The 18,185-nt window shown below is 49.6% G+C and overlaps 1 protein-coding gene across 1 annotated transcript in view; it reads left to right on the top strand.

Moving 5' to 3' along the window:
* Positions 1-18,185, top strand: part of NLGN2 (neuroligin 2) — a 31,533-nt gene that overhangs the window by 10,864 nt on the left and 2,484 nt on the right. Inside the window, exons 3-5 of the mRNA XM_084806737.1 lie at positions 8,782-8,931; positions 11,342-11,527; positions 12,244-13,033. Of these exons, the coding sequence (XP_084662863.1) occupies positions 8,782-8,931; positions 11,342-11,527; positions 12,244-13,033 (1,126 nt within the window). The remainder of the gene's footprint in view (positions 1-8,781; positions 8,932-11,341; positions 11,528-12,243; positions 13,034-18,185) is intronic.

Below are 18,185 nucleotides of genomic sequence, written 5' to 3'. Positions count from 1 at the left end.
TCCACCGCTGTGCTGTGGTCCATCGCTGAAGTCAAAATACGACACATTTGGAAAATGCAGCTTGAAGCGTTTGGGAACACGCATGCTGTAGGGAGTTAGATTTGTCACGAAGGGAAAGGGGCGCAGGACCGGCACTGAGGTGTCCAAACACTGGAACAGCTAGTGTCAAAAGTCCAAGAAAATATATGTGGATTTGCTTTTTAAAGCATTGTATTTGCAGCACTAATTCACACACAGAAAATAACATCTGAATCAAGGTAATACATTTATTTATTTATTTATTACATTTCTAATCCGCCCAATAACTACTGTTCTCTGGGCAGATTACAAACAGTTAACTGTTTGTTGTTGTTTATTCGGTCAGTCGCTTCCGACTCTTCGTGACTTCGTGGACCAGCCCATGCCAGAGCTTCCTGTCGGCCGTCGCCACCCCCAGCTCCCCCAAGGTCAAGTCCGTCACCTCCAGAATATCATCCATCCATCTTGCCCTTGGTCGGCCCCTCTTCCTTTTGCCTTCCACTTTCCTTAGCATCAGCATCTTCTCCAGGGTATCCTGTCTTCTCATTATGTGGCCAAAGTACTTCAGTTTTGCCTTTAATATCATTCCCTCGAGTGAGCAGTCTGGCTTTATTTCCTGGAGTATGGACTGGTTTGATCTTCTTGCAAGGCACTCTCAGAATTTTCCTCCAGCACCACAGTTCAAAAGCATCTATCTTTCTTCACTCAGCCTTCCTTATGGTCCAGTTCTCACAGCCATAGGTTACTATGGGGAATACCATTGCTTGAACTATGCAGACCTTTGTTGTCAGTGTGATGTCTCTGCTCTTCACTATTTTATCAAGATTTGTCATTGCTCTCCTCCCAAGAAGTAAACGTCTTCTGATTTCCTGGCTGCAGTCAGCGTCTGCAGTAATGTTTGTGCCTAGAAAGACAAAGCCTGTCACTGCCTCCATGTTTTCTCCCTCTATTTGCCAGTTATCAATCCAGCTGGTTACCATAATCTTGGTTTTTTTGAGGTTGAACTGCAACCCAGCTTTTGCACTATCTTCTTTCACCTTCGTCGTGAGGTTCCTCAGCTCCTCCTTGCTTTCAGTCATCAAAGTGGTATCATCTGCATATCGGATATTGTTAATGTTTCTTCCAGCGATTTTAACTCTAGCCTTGGCTTCATCAAGCCCAGCACGTCGCATGATGTGTTCTGCGTACAGGTTGAATAGGTAGGGTGAGAGTATACAGCCCTGCCGTGCTCCTTTCCCAATTTTAAACCAGTCCGTTGTTCCGTGGTCTGTTCTTACCGTTGCTAATTGGTCGTTATACAGATTCCTCAGGAGGCAGACAAGATGACTTGGTATCCCCATCCCACCAAGAACTTGCCACAATTTGTGATGATCCACACAGTCAAAGGCTTTAGAATAGTCAGTAACAGTTAAAAATCTAAAATGCAATACAAATATTTAAAAGAATAAAATACAATATAATGCAAAACAATAAACAGCACAGGAATCGATAAAGCAGCTGTAATAACCAAGAGCTAGGTCTCTAAAATGCCTGGAAGAAAAGAAAGGTCTTTGCCTGGCACCGAAAACATAGCAATGTAGGCGTCAGGGGAACCCCTTTGGGGGAGTTTATTCCATAAATGGAGTGCTACCACTAAGAAGGCCCTCTCTTTTGTAGCCACCCACCTGGCTTCCTTTGGGCCTCAGAAGATGACCTGAGGTTCTGAGCAGGTACATGCAGGAGGAGACATGCCTTTAGATAAGTTAGGATATTGCTATTATGCTGGTGCTGGATGTTAAAAAACCCTCAAAAATACATTTTGATAAATATTTTACACCGTAATTTTACCAGTTTAGGCTGCAGTCCTGAACTCAATTCCTCATGGATGAAGTCCCATTCAACTCAGCTGGACTTGCTTCTGATGAAGCAGACTTAGGACCACATTACAATTTTTCAGAAATGGTGTTACTGTTTTCAGCCATAGTTTATCACTAAGTGATTAGTCAGCTGTATGTCTAACTGTGTGGACTTCTGTCTCAAAAATATGGCCAAAAGGGACAAAAGGCAGGGGGTGGGGGAGGGACCTTCCCCTGCAAAGTAGGCTGAGATTTTCTCTTCTTTTCACACCTACCCTTTATTCTGATAGGACTGGAACTAGATTTAGGGTGCAATCCTATGCATGTTTAAACAGAAATAAGTCCTACAATTCCCAGCATTCCCTAGCCAGCATGGCTGGCTGGGGGACGCTGGGAATTGTAGGACTTATTTCTCTCTAAACATGCATAGGATTGTGCCCTTAGAATCCTAATTTGAGGGAGGAACAGACAGGGGAAAGGAACCTTTCACAAGATTATTTTGGGTGGGATAGAGAAGGGACAAGAATGGAGAATGGAAATTGTGGATACGCATCTTTTTGATTTATTGAGCGGAACAGTGAAACTGGACTCGTAGGTCCATGGTTGTTGTGTATTCTAGTTATTTCATACCAACAGGAGTCCAAATGGCTTCTCTTTGGTGGGATTCCAATCCCATATAAAAATTATCCCGAAACAGTGGGGTATTCCCTGCTGTTGTGAGAAAAATGACCACCACTCACCCCAGTTATGTTTCTGGACTCTGTCTTTGAGGGTATCCAGGCCATGTTCTCTCTCTCTCTCTCTCTCTCTCTCTCTCTCTCTCTCACACACACACACACACACACACACACTCGCACACATGCAGGCTGGCTGGTTTCTGCCACAAAATTAAGTTTGCACAAGGTGCTGGGAGCTCACTTGCTCCCATTCTCTTCCCCTCCTCGTACATGGCCTAAGGAAGGAGATGGGAACCATTCACTTCTGCTTTTAAACTAACCACAGTTGCCTCATCATGTCCAAATCAGGGGAATGTGGTTTCTTTAAAAGCTGTGGTTGCAGAACAAGCCAGGATCTGACACCACACTGTGCTCCTGGCTTGTTTTAACAAACCACAGTTTTAAAGAAACCACTGTTCTCTGAAATTCGATGTAATGGGGGAGCTGTGGTTAGTTTAAAAGTGAGTGAAAGCTTCCGATCTTCTTATAGCCATGCAAAGAAGGTGGCGGGATGTGCCTGAGCCCAAAGCTCACGTTCATAGTGAGGAAACATGCTTTCCTGTTATGCCCAAACCAGCCCAAGGAGTTGCTTCCTTTTAATTTAATTTATTTTTAATGATTTTTAGGCCACCTTTAAGGATGGAACCCTCTCAAGGCAGTGTACAAGATAAAAACAATACAAAACTATGTAAAACAAATACAGTAGGAAATCAATCAATCAATATTAAATGTGAATGCTATAAAAAACAACACCAATAAAACCTGCACCCCACAGACTATGTAAATGCCAGTAAAAACAGGAGGGTCTCCAGAGACTTCCTGAAGACCTTCAAAGAAGGGCCTGACAAACCCAGATGGAAGCAGATTCCAGAGGTATGGGGCCACCACTGAGAAGGCCCTCTGTCTTGTACTCCCTGGCCTGCCCTTAGTGGTAGGCAGGTGAGAAAAGCCTCTACTGATGACCTCAGAGTCCAGGCAGGCTGGTACAGGAGAAGGCGGTCCTCAAGTAACACCTTTTGCACACCTTGCCACCTCTGCAGGTCTCACCTGGTCTGCACATGGCAGAATCAGGTGGTTGGAATTCTGAAGTGGTAGAATGAATTATGCCACTTCAGACTGAATGTGGAGGATCATGGCTTTCTTTTTTTTTATCCTCTCCTAGAATTTCTATTTAAAAAACTACCTGTAAGACTTAAGAGTCTAAGTAGAACACTAGCAGAACAGGGATCAGGTTGGGCTCCATCATTTCTCCCTGATATACTAGATTTCTACTGGCAGTGATTCCCTCCCCCCCTGTGAGGGGGAGAATGAAATGATACAGCCCTCAGGATTCCACCCCCTCATTCTGCTGAATCTGTAGAGCCAGCCTGAGTTAAAGCGGGGACAGATTAGGGGCTCATCATAGCCTTAACTCCTGAAGTGTTTGTCGTGTGTGTGTGTGTGTGGGGGGGGAGCTCCAGTTTGTTCCACCCTGCGGTGTCCCTCTCCATCCTAGCAAAAGGAACTTCCTCTCTGAAAAGGAGAGAATGGGAGACAATTCATTTATTAAATCCCTGAATGGGATCCAACTTGTGGGCCAAATATCTGAGTCTGTAGTATAATCTTGTGCACAACAGATAATGTGAACTTCCAAAACATGCCCAGAGTTTAAGGCAGCCCTTTTAGAACTGGTCCTTTAGGAATCCTTTAACGCCTGCATTTTTTCCTCCCATGAATTTTCCTTCTGTTCTGCAGCTTTAGGGAGATGGGTTTTAATTATTAATATATTTATATACCACGTTTCAAATTTAATTGTTTTTTCAGGACAGCTTATGCAACATTTGGTTAAAATGGCACCATAAAATACAAAAAGCGACCATAACAAATAAAACAGAAGAGGATGTGGCAGGAAACATAGAGCTAAACATATTTTAAAATCTAGGAAGATAAAAATGTCGTTGCCTGGCACCGAAGTGATAACAACATGGGTGCCAACTGAGCCTCTCCAGGGACAGCATGCCACAGGTGGGATGACACCATTGAGAAGGTGGTCTCCCTGGACCCCCCCCCCCCGCATTGCACCACATTCAGTGGAAGGGGAGCATTTGGAGAAGAGCCTCCGACCATGATAAAACGGGTAGGGAACCTGATGCCCTCTGTATGTTCTGCACGACAGGTCCCATACTCCCTGACTGGGCTTATGGGAGTTGTCGTCCAAAACATCTGGAGGGCACCCTGTTGCCTGCCCCTGTCTTAAGGAAAGGGCAGGCTAATGTGGAGGTAGGCGCTGACTGACCAGCCACCTTCCAGGATTCCTCAAGCTTCCTTGGAAACGTAGTGGTGAGGGGGGTTGGGGAGTCCGCAGTCTGAATAAAAGTGATGGTGGGCAAGCATTCCTGGCCGAGACTTTGTTCACCACTCCAGTTCTTCTGCTACAACAAGCCTTCCCCAACCTGGTTGATCTCCAGATTCGCTGGTCTGCAGCTCCCATAATACTCAGCCCACATGGCCTATGATGGAAGCTCCTGTCCAACACAGCTGGAGGACAGCCAGGTTGGAGAAGGCTTGCCATGCAATGTTCCGCTTTGGGAAACTGGTGGGCTTGTTCTAGGGCGGGCACCTAGTGCATGTCAGGGTGGCAGTGAGACCCAAACCGACCTGACCAGCACCCCCGCTTGAAGCAAGTCTTCCCCATAGAACGTGTCTCAGAATCCTCTCCAGGGCAAGGTGTCCTCAGCAGATGAGTTTCTGCAGAAAGGGTTTCTCGAACGCAGGAAGTTTTAACAGCTCCCGCCTTGGGAGAGAGCACATTGATTGCTGCCACAGTGTGTGTAATGGAGCCCTGCAAGCACATAGAAACTCTCCACCATATTCCTCTCCTGGCTGTAGATTCTGTGCTGACTCGTCCCTGCTGTGAAGCCTCTTACTAACAGCTGGGCCATCAAGTATCCTTTTCTTCTCGAACACCCGCAATAGGCCCCGGCTCGCAGCAGTCTCCAGATAGACGCTAGAACTCAGAGCCATCCGGTGGAGCTGGGGGACAGTGGATTGAGGACAAGGAAAGGGACGATTGGTTCACACAACCCAGAATTGTGCTGCTGTAAGATGTGGCAGTGGGCAATGGCGTAGATAGCTTTAAAAACGGAATTAGGCAAACGTATGGAGGAGGAGGAGGTGATGATGGCTTCATGGAACCTCCATGTCTAGAGGCAGTCTGACCTCGGAATACTAGTTGGTGGGGAGAAGCACTGTGAGAAGGCTCCTGCCTGTTTGGGGGCTTCCCAGGGGGCATCTCTTTGACCACCGGGGGAAACCAGCTTCAGGGCTCCTCTGAAATTCAAAAGAGACAAGCACAAACTTTTTTCATGTTGGAAAAAGAAATCAAATGCACACGTATAAGATGGGGGATACCTGGCTTGGCCACAGTACATGTGAAGAGGATCTTGGAATTGTAGATGATCACAAGCAGCATATGAGTTGGCAGTGCGACGTGACTGCAAAAAAGGCAAAGACAATTTTAGGCTGCACCAATCGTTTCTAAATCATGGGGAGCGGTAGTTCCACTCTACTCTGTGCTGGCCAGGCCTCACCTTGAACCCTGTGTCCAGTTCTGGACGCCAGACTTGAAGAACGTTTGGATAAATTGAAACCAAGTTCAGAGAAGGGCAACAAAGATGACCAGCAGATTAGAAACTAAGTCCTATCAGGAGAGATGGAAGGAACTGGGCATGGCTAGCCTACAGAAGAGAAGGCTGAGGTGGGATATGACAGCACTTTTCACATACCTATGGGGTTGTTATGCAGAAGAGGGGTGCAACATGTTATCTGCTGCCCAAGACTGTAGGACACAAGACAATGGGCCTAAGTTACAGAAGGCAGGCTTCAGCTGAACATCAGGGAAAAAATTCCAAGCGGTCAGAGCAGTTAGACCATGGAACCAGCTGCCTCGGGAGGTGGGGGGCTCTCCGCCTCTGGAAGTCTCCAGGCATTGCCTGGACAGCCATCGGTCAGGGATGCTTTAAACAGGATTCCTGCAGTGAGCGGGGGGGGGGGGCACTCCATGGCGTCAGTGGCCCCTTCCAATCGTACGAGTCTATGCTCATATAACACTTCATGTCGCATCAGTTCAAGCCAGAGCACTGCAGCAGGAAGTCTCCTATGTAGATGACAGCCGAGGGATGCCCCTGAGCCCTAGGGTGGTTTCAGCGTGCTCTTCCCCGGAGCCTGCTTGGAAGGCGGGCTTGTGCGGCTGGCCCGTACCTGGCCGAAAGACTCCAAGGGCGTGTGCAAAAAGGCAGGAGGCACGACCCAGCGAGCAGTTGCTGCTTGAGGGGTCCGGGGAACATCCTAGCGGCTGAGCGTGCAAGAGACGTGGCAAGTGTGCAAGGGAGGCAAGGACCATGGTGAGGACACCAAGGACTCCTGAGTCTGTGGTCTGGGAGCGTTGGTTGATGCTTAGCGGCAGGGGCCTCGCGGGAGTTTTCAAGGCAGCCGCTGCTGTGCAGTGTGCTATACCACCCACTCTTCACAGTGGCCCATCCCATCTCCTGCTCTCCTTCCTTTGGCTCTGTCCAAAGTTTGATGTTCTGTACAGCTGTAGACACCTGGGAAACGTAAGCCTTCCCCAATCTGGCGCCCTCCAGACGTGTTCGACTATGCCTCCCACCATGCCCAGCCAGCTGGCTGGGCATGATGGGAGGCGTAGTCCAACACGTCTGGAGGGCGCCAGGTTGGGGAGGGCTGAAACAGTCATTTGAAAAATGGAAAGACCAGACGCAAATGCACACCCCCACGACGGTGCTGAGGGTGTACTGGTGTCCTTGCATCTCGTTGCTGTGGAAAGCATGTGAGCTTTGCCGTAGGGGATGGATGTGTGCTGTGGGGCCCAGCAAGGAGGAAGCGGCAAGGCCCGCAAGGGTCTGTGCAGCCCAATGTTCTGCCACTGGACACACAGGGGGACAGGTGTGTGTGGACGAGGGCCTGGCTAGCGTGAGAGGGGCCTGCCATGGGCCCAGGAATTCCTCCCGGTGAGGCGCCTGAGGTACAGGGAGTGGTACGAGGCCCCACGTGACCGTGCAAAGCGGAGCATGCGCTGGCTGGCTGGCTCAGGTGCCTCGTGCATCCCTTGCCCTCGGTCCCGCCCGCTTTCCCCATCTGTTCCCCTCAGGAAAGGCAGGAGGAGGGGCCGGGTGGAAACTGCTAATTAAGACCTTGGTGCGTCTAATTAACGCTCTCCCCTTGCAGTGAATTAATTAGGCTCCAGGTTGCCATGGAAATGGGACGTGACCTAGAAACGGAAGCTGGGGTTTGAGGCGAGGGGCTCTCCTGTGCGTTCCCTCAGGGAGGGAGGCGTGGTCCACGTGCAGGGGCCGAGGGGCCACAACCCGCCAAAGCCCTTGGCGCTCCCACCACCTCTTTGCTCATGGAAAAATCCCCAACCCAGACGCCACCAAAATCCAAAACGACTCAGGAACTTCTGAGGCGGTCTGTTGCCCCTTCCCTGTGCTAACCCTCTGACCTTTCACCGATGGCCTGCTGCAGCGGGGGCCCAGTCCGCTGGCTTCCTGATGTCCTTCCTGCCATTGCTGTCTGCCCCCCTCGCCTGCTGAGCACTGTGCCTTCTTGCTGGAACCTTGGAGGCCAAGGGCCAGTTCTTGCGCTGGTGCACCTGCCGTGCCTTTCCCCCTTTCCTCTCTCACACCCGGCTTCTGTGCTGCCCGGTTGGGGTTTCGCCACAAGGCATCTGCCACTCCCCACCTGAGCACCGCCCCGCCCCATCCTGGCAGCTTCTGAATCGCAGGCTCGTCATCCGACCGACCTACCATCCTCATGGCTTCTGTAGCCCCAACAATTCCAGCGAGTCCTTTGAAAGTTGACTCCTCCAACCCCAAGCTCCCAATACTGGCTTTGATTCTGACATCCCCCAACTCCCATGCACTGCTGTACTTACTCTGGGGAGCTTCAGGGTTGGGTTGAACGTTTGGCCCTTCAACCACATGGCCTGCAGCCCTTATTTCTTTAGCCCCCTGCCCCCCTGGTAACTGCTTGCCCCTCCACAGCTACTGATCCCTGTTACGTGTGGTCCACAGGGTACAGAGGAGCAGGTATTTCTGTCTGGGTGCGTAGGTGGAGGGAAAATGGGGATTTTTCTTCAGCAGAGGAATAGGAAAACAGTGGGACTGGGTTCCCCTCCCCTGCCTCATGCTGCCTGTCTTTCCCTTCTCGTCTCACAGATATCCGGGATAGTGGTAAAAAGCCCGTGATGCTTTTCATCCATGGCGGATCCTATATGGAGGGTACTGGGAACATGTTCGACGGCAGCGTCTTGGCTGCATACGGCAATGTGATTGTCGTCACCATGAACTACCGGCTCGGCGTACTGGGTATGGGTGTGTGTGTTCCAGCCTACCCCACTGTCTTTTGGGGGGAGGGATGCCTCTAAGTTTTCTCATGTCATTCCCCATTCCTCTGCCCTAGAGAAATCATGTGTGTGGTGGGGGAAAGACTGTTTCAGATGTCATGACAGCCCCTGGGCAAGACACCCTCCGTGGGCCCCTCTGTGGGCCCTGTCAGGAGCGCCCTAGCTGCCTCTTATAGTCCCCTCCAATAGCCAACTCAGGACACAGACAATGAGGATTCTTTCCAAGGCTTTATTCCTTTATTACTTAATGACTCTTACAGATAGTAATCACTAGCGACTAAGCAAGGAACTGCACTGGGGTAGATAGCAGTGTAGCCTAAGCTCCAGGTAAGGCAGTTGGTCCCTGTTTGAAGAAGAAGCACTGGAAGAGTCTGAACTTATGGGCTATGGAAAGATCCTCCCTCTTTCCCTTGGGTCCTCGGGACATGACCGTTGTTTGAGTGCCATACAACTGGAACGCCTCCTTTCGGTGCCCTCCATCTGGCGCCGCTCCCTGCATCTGCGCCGAGCGTCCAGCAAGCCCCCCTCCAGCGCTCTCTTGCTGCCAGGGTCACTATCCCAGGAACGCTGGCAGGAGGAATCTCTGCCAGCTGCTGTGCCTGTGAGGGATGAGCTGGCTCCTCTCCCACGGATTGCTGTTCCTCCTCAGAATCAGAACTGCTCTGGGGCTCTATGGGCTCAGTCTCCACCCTGACAGGCCCCTCCCTCGGTGGGTCTCCCTGTTCACCACCATGCTCACCAGCTGCCCTTGCTCCTCTCCTTGCTCCTCCTCCTCGCTCCCACTTGCTTGCTTGCCAGCCAGGGAGCCAGGAGGCTGTGGCATCTTCCACTCTCCTTCTCCTCGCCACAGTGATCTGGGGCAGAACGAGAGGCAGATGAACAAGCAGCTTGAAGAGGAGGAGCAAGTCCAGGGGGCTCTTCCCAGGGAGCTACTACTGGGGTGTGGGGCCTCGGCAGGTGCCCCATCAGGCCTACCCACGATGCCGGCTCTGAGCCACTTGCAAAAACTCATGTTTGCAGATTTAAATGATCCCCACTTTCCAGGCAGCTGTGAAAACCTCTCTAGCTGCCTTCCATTTTTCTCCATCATTCCACCCTCCACCCCCCAGCAGCTTCTGAAAATCAGCAAACACTCTCACAGTGCCATATTTTGGAAGACACATATTTGCAGAATCCTGGTTTTTTTGGGCGATCTTTGGCTCATTCTGTGTATGGTCTCGTGTACAGTGAATCTGTTCCCCGTTCATATACACCAAGACAGTTGTATTTCCTTAAACACATTTCTTTCTGCACTGATAATGCAACAGAATCCACAGAAGAGACTCGGTGCAGCTTTTCAGTAGAAGGCTATGCGTGCACGCATGGACATGCAAGAGGGCAGTTATGCAAGCACTGCTGAGTGTGGAAATCAACACTTCCTTTGGATGTCGGGGGATTGTGACATAGACCAGAAGCTGGGATGTCTGAGATTCAAGTCATCTGCTGAATCTGCATTGGGTTGTGGTTCAAGCCTGCACCCCCATACCCCCTCCCTTTCCCCCCCCATGGGTGTGAAATTTACCCAGGCGCAGCCAAAATTAATATTTCATTAAAAAGCTTTTAATAATTAACAGCAAGGCCTCGTTATCTCCAGCAAAAGGGCCCCAGGACGGAGCGATGATTAATTTTAAAGGAGATTGGTCATGTGTAGACGCAATCTTTAGCAGAGGCAAAAGAAATGCCTTCCAATCGATCACTTTCCTGAGCTTCTTTTGTGAGAAATGGATGCAGAACAGTAGCTCTTTCCTTGAAATTACCACTTTGGGCCATATGCCTCGTTGGCGTAGGGGAGAGCAGGGAGACTGTTTAGCAGGATCTCAGAGAGAGAAGGAAAGTGCAAGAGCGAGAGTTATGGTGAAGAAACATGGAGCACAACTCCCTGGGTTCTATGTGAGTTTTAAGCTAGAAAGCCTGAAAAATTGTGGGCCTTTCACATCCGTCTCTTCCACCCAGTGTCCAGGCTGTCATTAAATCTGCCAAGGCTCATGCCTTCGAAGTGATACCATTTGTCCCAAGACTGTACAAATGTGGAACTCATTTCCTCCGGAGGTTTGGCAAAGTTGGGGCCTGAGCGTTTCCCAGAAGGGCTGTGTTATGGATGGTGTTTGATGGCTTTTGGCCCATGGGAATGAGATAATTTCAGCTCGTTATAACTTCCTATATTTGCAAGCATATCGAAGTTTAAAGGATTTATGTTTGAGAATTCCTTCCCTCCAAAATAAATAAACCCATTCTAATTCTACATTGGTCACTCAACTTCATCGACTCTCCTCCATCTCTACTTCCTCTCCCTGCTCCTTTTGAGAGTCCTTCTCTCTGCTTTTCCTTGGCAGGGTTCATGAGCACAGGGGACCAGTCGGCCAAGGGGAACTACGGCCTCCTTGACCAGATTCAAGCCTTGCGGTGGCTGAACGAGAACATTGGCCATTTCGGGGGTGACCCCGAGCGGATCACCATCTTTGGCTCAGGAGCAGGGGCCTCGTGTGTCAACCTGCTCATCCTATCCCACCACTCGGAAGGTAACGGCTTTGGTAACTTCCTGGGTTGGAACTGGCGCCCTCTAGAGAGCTGTGTAAACACTCAGCGCTTCACTTATTTATTTATATTTGTTTGTTTATTGCATTGTTATCCTGCCCTTCATCCCTAAAGGCTCCCAGATACAAAGATAAGAAATAAGACAGTCCCTGTCTGCAAGCTTACGATCAAAAAGACACAACACAAAAGGAAAGGGGATTGGGAGGGAGAAAGAAGGAAGGAAGGAAGGAAGAGAAAGAACCAAATTCAGGCATTTACCTTTTGGGAGGTTGGTAGTTCCCTCCCGTATTCAGTTCTGTGCTGACATTACATAGGCATTAAACTATTTGTCCTCCACTTCATTTTGTCCCTTTCTCTTTCAGGGGAGAGGAGCCATAGCTCAGTGGTAGAGCCCCTGCTTTGCATGCAGAAGGTCCCAATTTCAGTTCCCAGCATCTCCAGTTAAAAGGATTAGGTAGCAAGTGATGGAAAAGGCCCACCTCTCTGCTCAAGACCCTAGAGAGCCACTGGCAGTCAAAGTATGCACAACTGGCTTAGATGGACAAATAGTCTGACATCTGTTCCCATGAGGGGCTATGCTACATTCCCCCACTTTGAGTTAGGGGAAGTATGTCTCTCTTATGTCAGAATCGCTTCTCCACCGACCCACATTCCCCCGCCATCTTTATCACCGAGTGTCCTTTTCCTTCCTCCTTGATAGGCCTGTTCCAGAAAGCCATTGCTCAGAGCGGCACAGCCATTTCTAGTTGGTCAGTCAATTACCAGCCCCTCAAATACACCCGCATGCTGGCCTCCAAGGTTGGCTGCGACCACATGGACACGAGCAACACGGTGGAGTGCCTACGGCGCAAGCCCTACCGGGAGCTGGTAGACCAAGACATTCAGCCCGCACGCTACCATATTGCTTTTGGCCCTGTCGTGGATGGTGACGTGGTCCCAGATGATCCAGAGATCCTGATGCAGCAGGGGGAGTTCCTCAACTATGACATTCTCATTGGTGTTAACCAGGGAGAGGGTTTGAAATTTGTGGAGGACTCCATGGAGAACGAAGATGGCATCTCGGCCAGCTACTTCGACTTCACCATTTCCAACTTTGTCGACAACCTGTATGGCTACCCAGAAGGCAAGGATATCTTGCGGGAGACCATAAAATTCATGTACACAGACTGGGCCGACCGGGACAATGGCGAGATGCGCCGGAAAACCCTCCTGGCTCTCTTCACTGACCACCAGTGGGTGGCTCCTGCTGTAGCCACTGCCAAGCTCCACGCCGAGTACCAGTCGCCTGTGTACTTCTACACCTTCTATCACCACTGCCAGACTGACACTCGGCCCGAGTGGGCTGATGCGGCCCATGGGGACGAGATCCCTTATGTCTTTGGGGTGCCCATGATTGGTGCCACAGACCTCTTCCCCTGCAACTTCTCCAAGAATGATGTCATGCTGAGTGCCGTCGTCATGACCTACTGGACCAATTTTGCCAAGACGGGGTGAGCGGACGAGTGCAGAATGGGAAAGAAATAGCAGGAGGGGATGGGATAGGGTGGGGGATCCTAGCTGAATCCTAGGGTTGGAAGGGGCCATTGAGTCCAACCCCTGCTCAGTGCAAGAAGCTAGTTTAAAGCATCCCTGACTGGTGGCTGTCCAGCCTCTGCCTGAATACCTCCAGGGACGGAGAGCCCACTTCCTCCCTAGGCAGTCAGATCCATGTCTGACTGCTCTGACTGTTAGGAGATTTTTCCTGAAGTTCAACCAAAATTTGCTTTCCTTTAACTTAAGCCCATTATTTCATATCCAACAGTCTTGGATGGTAGAGAACAGATTGCACTCCTGTGTGACAACCCTGTAGGTACATGAAAAGTGCTATCATATCCCCCCTCAGCCTTCTCAAGGCTAACTGTACCCAGTTCCTTCCATCTTTCCTGGTAGGACTTTATTTCTAGTTCCCTGATCATCTCTGTTGCCCTTCTCTGAACTTGTTCCAAGGTATCTGAATCCTTCTTAAAGTGTGGTGTCCAGAACTGGACACAGGATTCGAGGTGAGGTCTGTCCAGCGCAGAGTTGAGTGGAACTATTACTTCCTGTGATGTAGAAGCTATACTTCTATAGAGAAGAAGCCAACAACGTGGGTTAAGGGTTGGAAGGCCATTTAACAATGGACTGGGAGGAACTACTACACTCAACAGGTAGAGACTGTTGGACCAAGTAGTCTTTGTTTGGTAAGAAATGGACATGGTGAGAGAAGAACAGAGAAACAGTTTGTTTGCTGGACACAACTGCAGGTGTCGCTATGATGAATAATTGTTAGATTAATAAGGGACAACAAGACAGCAAGAGATGGGCAAGGAAGGTTTGGGAGATGCTGGGTCAGTCTGCAGAGGGTGGTAGTTGGGTGGTTGGATAGTTAATAAGAATTGGGGCATGAGTAGTTGAAAGGGGTTCTCAGGCTGTAGCAAAAGTCCAGCTCCAGCTTCTTGGTTTTGGGGGCCTGGGATTTGGTTTTCAGTCCAGACGGACCAGAAGCCAGTGCCTGGGGTATGTTCCGTAGCAACCGTCCAGAGTCAGAGCGGCCCAGTGAGAACCAAGCAGAGGTGGGAATGTACAGATTTTGTTAAATCTGTCCCATCTATGTTTGGGGAATTCTTAGGTGTCTTTCGTTCCATTGTCAACTCACTGACAGAATCGGATTGTTGTACAAGAATTTCATTCCGGTTTGCAAATGTGCATTTGCACAAATCCCCCCCAAAAGTTAAAAAAAAAAAAAAATGGGCCGCAAGTCTGCAGAATCTGTGAGAAAAAGTCAGCCCACCATGGACTCTGCTGGTTGGATTCATAGAGAACCACTCATTTGAATCCATTGTAGATTTTTCTGATATCCCTAAGCAGAGGTCAAGATCTAAGGTGGTAACGGAGCATCAGGAGACCCAGTCAAAGCCACACAGGGTCACAATCCGAGGCAGCAGGCCAAGGAAGGTCCTCACTCTAGAGACAGGTTGCTCAGGCTGAAGAGCAAGCTCTGAGATTAAGACGTTATAGGGCCTGGTGGACTGGGATTGGCCCTTGGTGGGTCAGCTGACAGAAAGCTCAGGCGGGGCGGTACCGCAGCCTTCGAGGGCGCCCTTGAAGCACAGAGCTCGGCGGGTCAGGCTCACAGCGGAAACGTAATGCTGGTGGCGCAGAGGGGCAAAGCGCTGGCATTCACCTCTCAGGGGCCCGGTTCGAGACCCCACCCCGACCTGCAGCGTACGGAGTGTGTGAATGGAGGGAAACTGCGAGGTTAGGTTAGCGAGGAAGGAGGAGGAGGGAAAGATAAACAGGTCAGTGTTGGATGGAGGTATAAAGGGCGTGGATCAAGGACGTGTGGCTCACAGACATAAACAGATCAGGCCTCCCAGGGTGAGGTGGGAACAGGCTGTTGGTGAGGTCAGGGCCAGAGACCAGCAGTGTCATAGACATAGACTCATAGGGTTGGAAGCGGCCTACAAGACCACTGAGTCCAACCCCCTGCTCAATGCAGGAAGCCTGATTCCCAGGCGGTCTCCCACCCAAGTGCTAACCAGGGCTGACCCTGCTTAGCTTAGAAGATCAGACGAAAACAGGCGCATCCAGTCCTTTGCTCGTCATTGTGGCATGCAGGAATTCCTGCTTCTTTGAGGAAAGCTGGAGAACAAGAGCTCGGCCTGGCCAGGTCTTCTCATTAGGAGAAAAGCTGGTCAGACTGACAATGAGCTGGAGATTTATAGAACACAGGAGGGGCTCCATCTGTTCCCTGGGTCACCTGACCAGGAACTGGGGGATTATGGGAGTTGTTGAATGTGGCCTGGGTTCGATAATGGGCTGGATGAGGGTGAGGGAGCTGAGGTTAAACCCAGTCAGTAGAAAGCCTAACTCGGGATTGGGATTCATCCTGTTCTGGAAGGGATTGCGCTCCCCCAAAGGATCAGGTCCGTAGCTTGGGGGTGCTCCTTGTTCCTGCTCTGTCCCTGGATCTTCAGGTGGTGGAGGTAGCAAGCAGGGCATTTGCACAAGCGTGCTTGGTGCACTGTCTGTGACTCTTCCTGAATTGGTTTGGCTGGCAACAGTTATCCATAGCTTGGTTACATCACGTTTGGACTACTGCAATGAGCTCTATGTGGGGCTACCCCTGAAGAGTGTTCAGAAGCATCGATTGATGCAAAATGCAGCGCTTAGGGCTGCTAACTGGTGCACACGATGGGACCGTAATTCACCTGTCTTGAAAGACCTTCGCTGGTTGCCAGTTGCTTCCCGGGCGCAATTCAAGGTGCTGGTTTTAACCCTTAAAGCCCTAAAAGGCATAGGACCTGGCTACCCAAGGGACTGCCTATCTTGCTACAAACCTGTCTGAATATTAAGATCTGTAGGTGCAAACCTTTTGAGGACACCGTTACCTGCACAGGTCCGTTTATCAGGCACACGTGAAAGTGATTTCTCCTGTGTTGTCCCCAAACTATGGAATGTGCTCCCTCCAGAACTATGACAGCCCTCACTCTCGCGGCCTTTAGAAAGGGAGCAAAGATGCATCTTTTCAATTTAACCTTTTAAAATGTGTAGTATAATTTTTTTTAATGTTCTCATTTTTATTGTTTTACAGTTTTATTATTCTAAATAGTTGGATACTGCCTTGGTGGCTTTTTAGCAGATAAGGCAGTATCTAAATGCTAATAACTAAATAAATAGGTCCAACACATCTGGAGGGCACCCGGCTGGGGAAGGCTGATCTGCAGCCATGCAAGTCATTCATTAAATGCCCTGATTTGCACATAACGGCAACCCAGAGTGTGGGTTGAGTAAGGCTTGTCAGTGAATCATAGATTGTTGTTGAATCATGGGCTGGCATTATGTGCAAACCCTGCAGTATGGCTTAACTATGGGCTGTTAACCACGAACAACCCAGGAAGAGAACCTATGGTTTGTTGTTAGGTTGTTTATTCTGGGTTGCTTGTGGTTAACAGCCCACAGTTAACCCATAGTGCAGGGTTCACATGTAACGACAACTGTGATTCAACAACAACCCATACTCAACCCATACCCAGCCCGTACTCTGGGTTGTTGTTACGTGTGAACCAGGTCAGTGTGTGAAGAGGTGTAGGTTGGGAATTGGGGTCATGTCCCCTTTCTTCTATGCATTTGTGGTCTCATTTGGACATGGGTAAATTTGGGCCTCTGAGCAAACCAGGTCTTGAACTTGCAGAAGTCGGAGGCGGCATTAGGGAATACATTCCCAATTTTTCTGTGCCCCCATCCCTCACCTCAACGTTCATTTCTACACTTTTGACCGTCTGCCTAAGTCTCCTGTGAATACTTATCCTAGAGGAAATTAGATAAAGGGGAAGAGGTTGACTAGAGCTGATGCTAAAATTCTCATAAACTCAACATTTGGCAACATTCCAGCATTCAAATTCTTAATGCCTCGGAAAATTGCTTTCAGAACCCAACGCCGAGGGGAAATTTAAACCTTTACACTTCCGGATGGATTTCAAGGCAGTATTCTAATTGAGTCCCTAAATTTAATAGTTTTACACCTGGAGTTGTTCCCCTCCCACCACCCAAAAAATATCCAACAGCACCCACAACTGGATGCTTTTGGATATTTATTGTGAACTACTGAGGGCTTTTATTATATTCAGAGGTCTATAAGTGTCACCAATAAATAAATAAACTGGGAATGTTGAAAAAACAGAATTTGAATTATGGATTCAAATATAATCTTGCCAGCTGATTTGAGGAAGGAAAATTTGAGGTAGTAATTCTCAATTACTTTGAGAATTTCAGCCCCCAAATTCATTTCCGTTCAAATACTGACAGTCTTCAAACATTACAGTACAACAGAACTCAGAAAGAATGGTATGAACTCTTAATCTATGAGGAGATTTTGGTTAAGTGCGGGGATGGACGGCTTAGGTAATTTTAGACTCTGGACTTGGTCTTACGGCAGGCGGGGTTGGGGGGCTCTTTAGATGGGAATGTGCACGACTTTACTTGCGTCAGAATTTGGTAAGGCAGTTCTTGGGGGAGTGGAAGCGGGAGGCTCCGATGTCAGTGGGGCGGTTGGCACCTTGGGTGGCTCCTTCAGAGTGCTGGCTGGCGCCTGGGGAGGATTCAACGCCCTGCTCATGTCTGAGCCGCCGGCCTCCACTGCTTGGGCACCACGGACAGCGTGAGCTACTCCAAGGCGGATTTCCCTCCCAACTCTTGTTAACGTCTTTAGATCTGCTGTTTCTAACCCACAAAGGGGGACCCCCAGAAGTGGCTTTTACAAACAGCAACCAGAATAATGGAATATCAAGGGGATGTTCCATGTGGAATTCCAGAAGGCTGTCTAAATGGGCGAGCTAGGACTGACTTGGATTCCTGCATTGAGCAGGGGGTTGGACTCGATGGCCTTGTAGGCCCCTTCCAACCCTACTATTCTATGATTCTATGAACCTTCCCCAACCTGGTGCTCTCTGGATGTGTTGGACTGCAGCTCCCATCCTCCCCAGCCAGCAGGACCAACATCTGGGCTTGAGACTTTGCCCAGGATTGAGCAGTGCGGGTTCTCCATTACCATTGCCCCCTGCGGCTGAGATGTGATCTTCATAGAATAGTCATAGAATAGTAGGGTTGGAAGGGGCCTGTAAG

This window comes from Heloderma suspectum, chromosome 6, assembly GCF_057233095.1.
Source record: "Heloderma suspectum isolate Gila_16-S chromosome 6, 16-S_ref, whole genome shotgun sequence".
Taxonomy (NCBI): domain Eukaryota; kingdom Metazoa; phylum Chordata; class Lepidosauria; order Squamata; family Helodermatidae; genus Heloderma; species Heloderma suspectum.
Note: the sequence above shows the minus strand (reverse complement) of the source record. Positions and strands in the feature narration are given on the sequence as shown.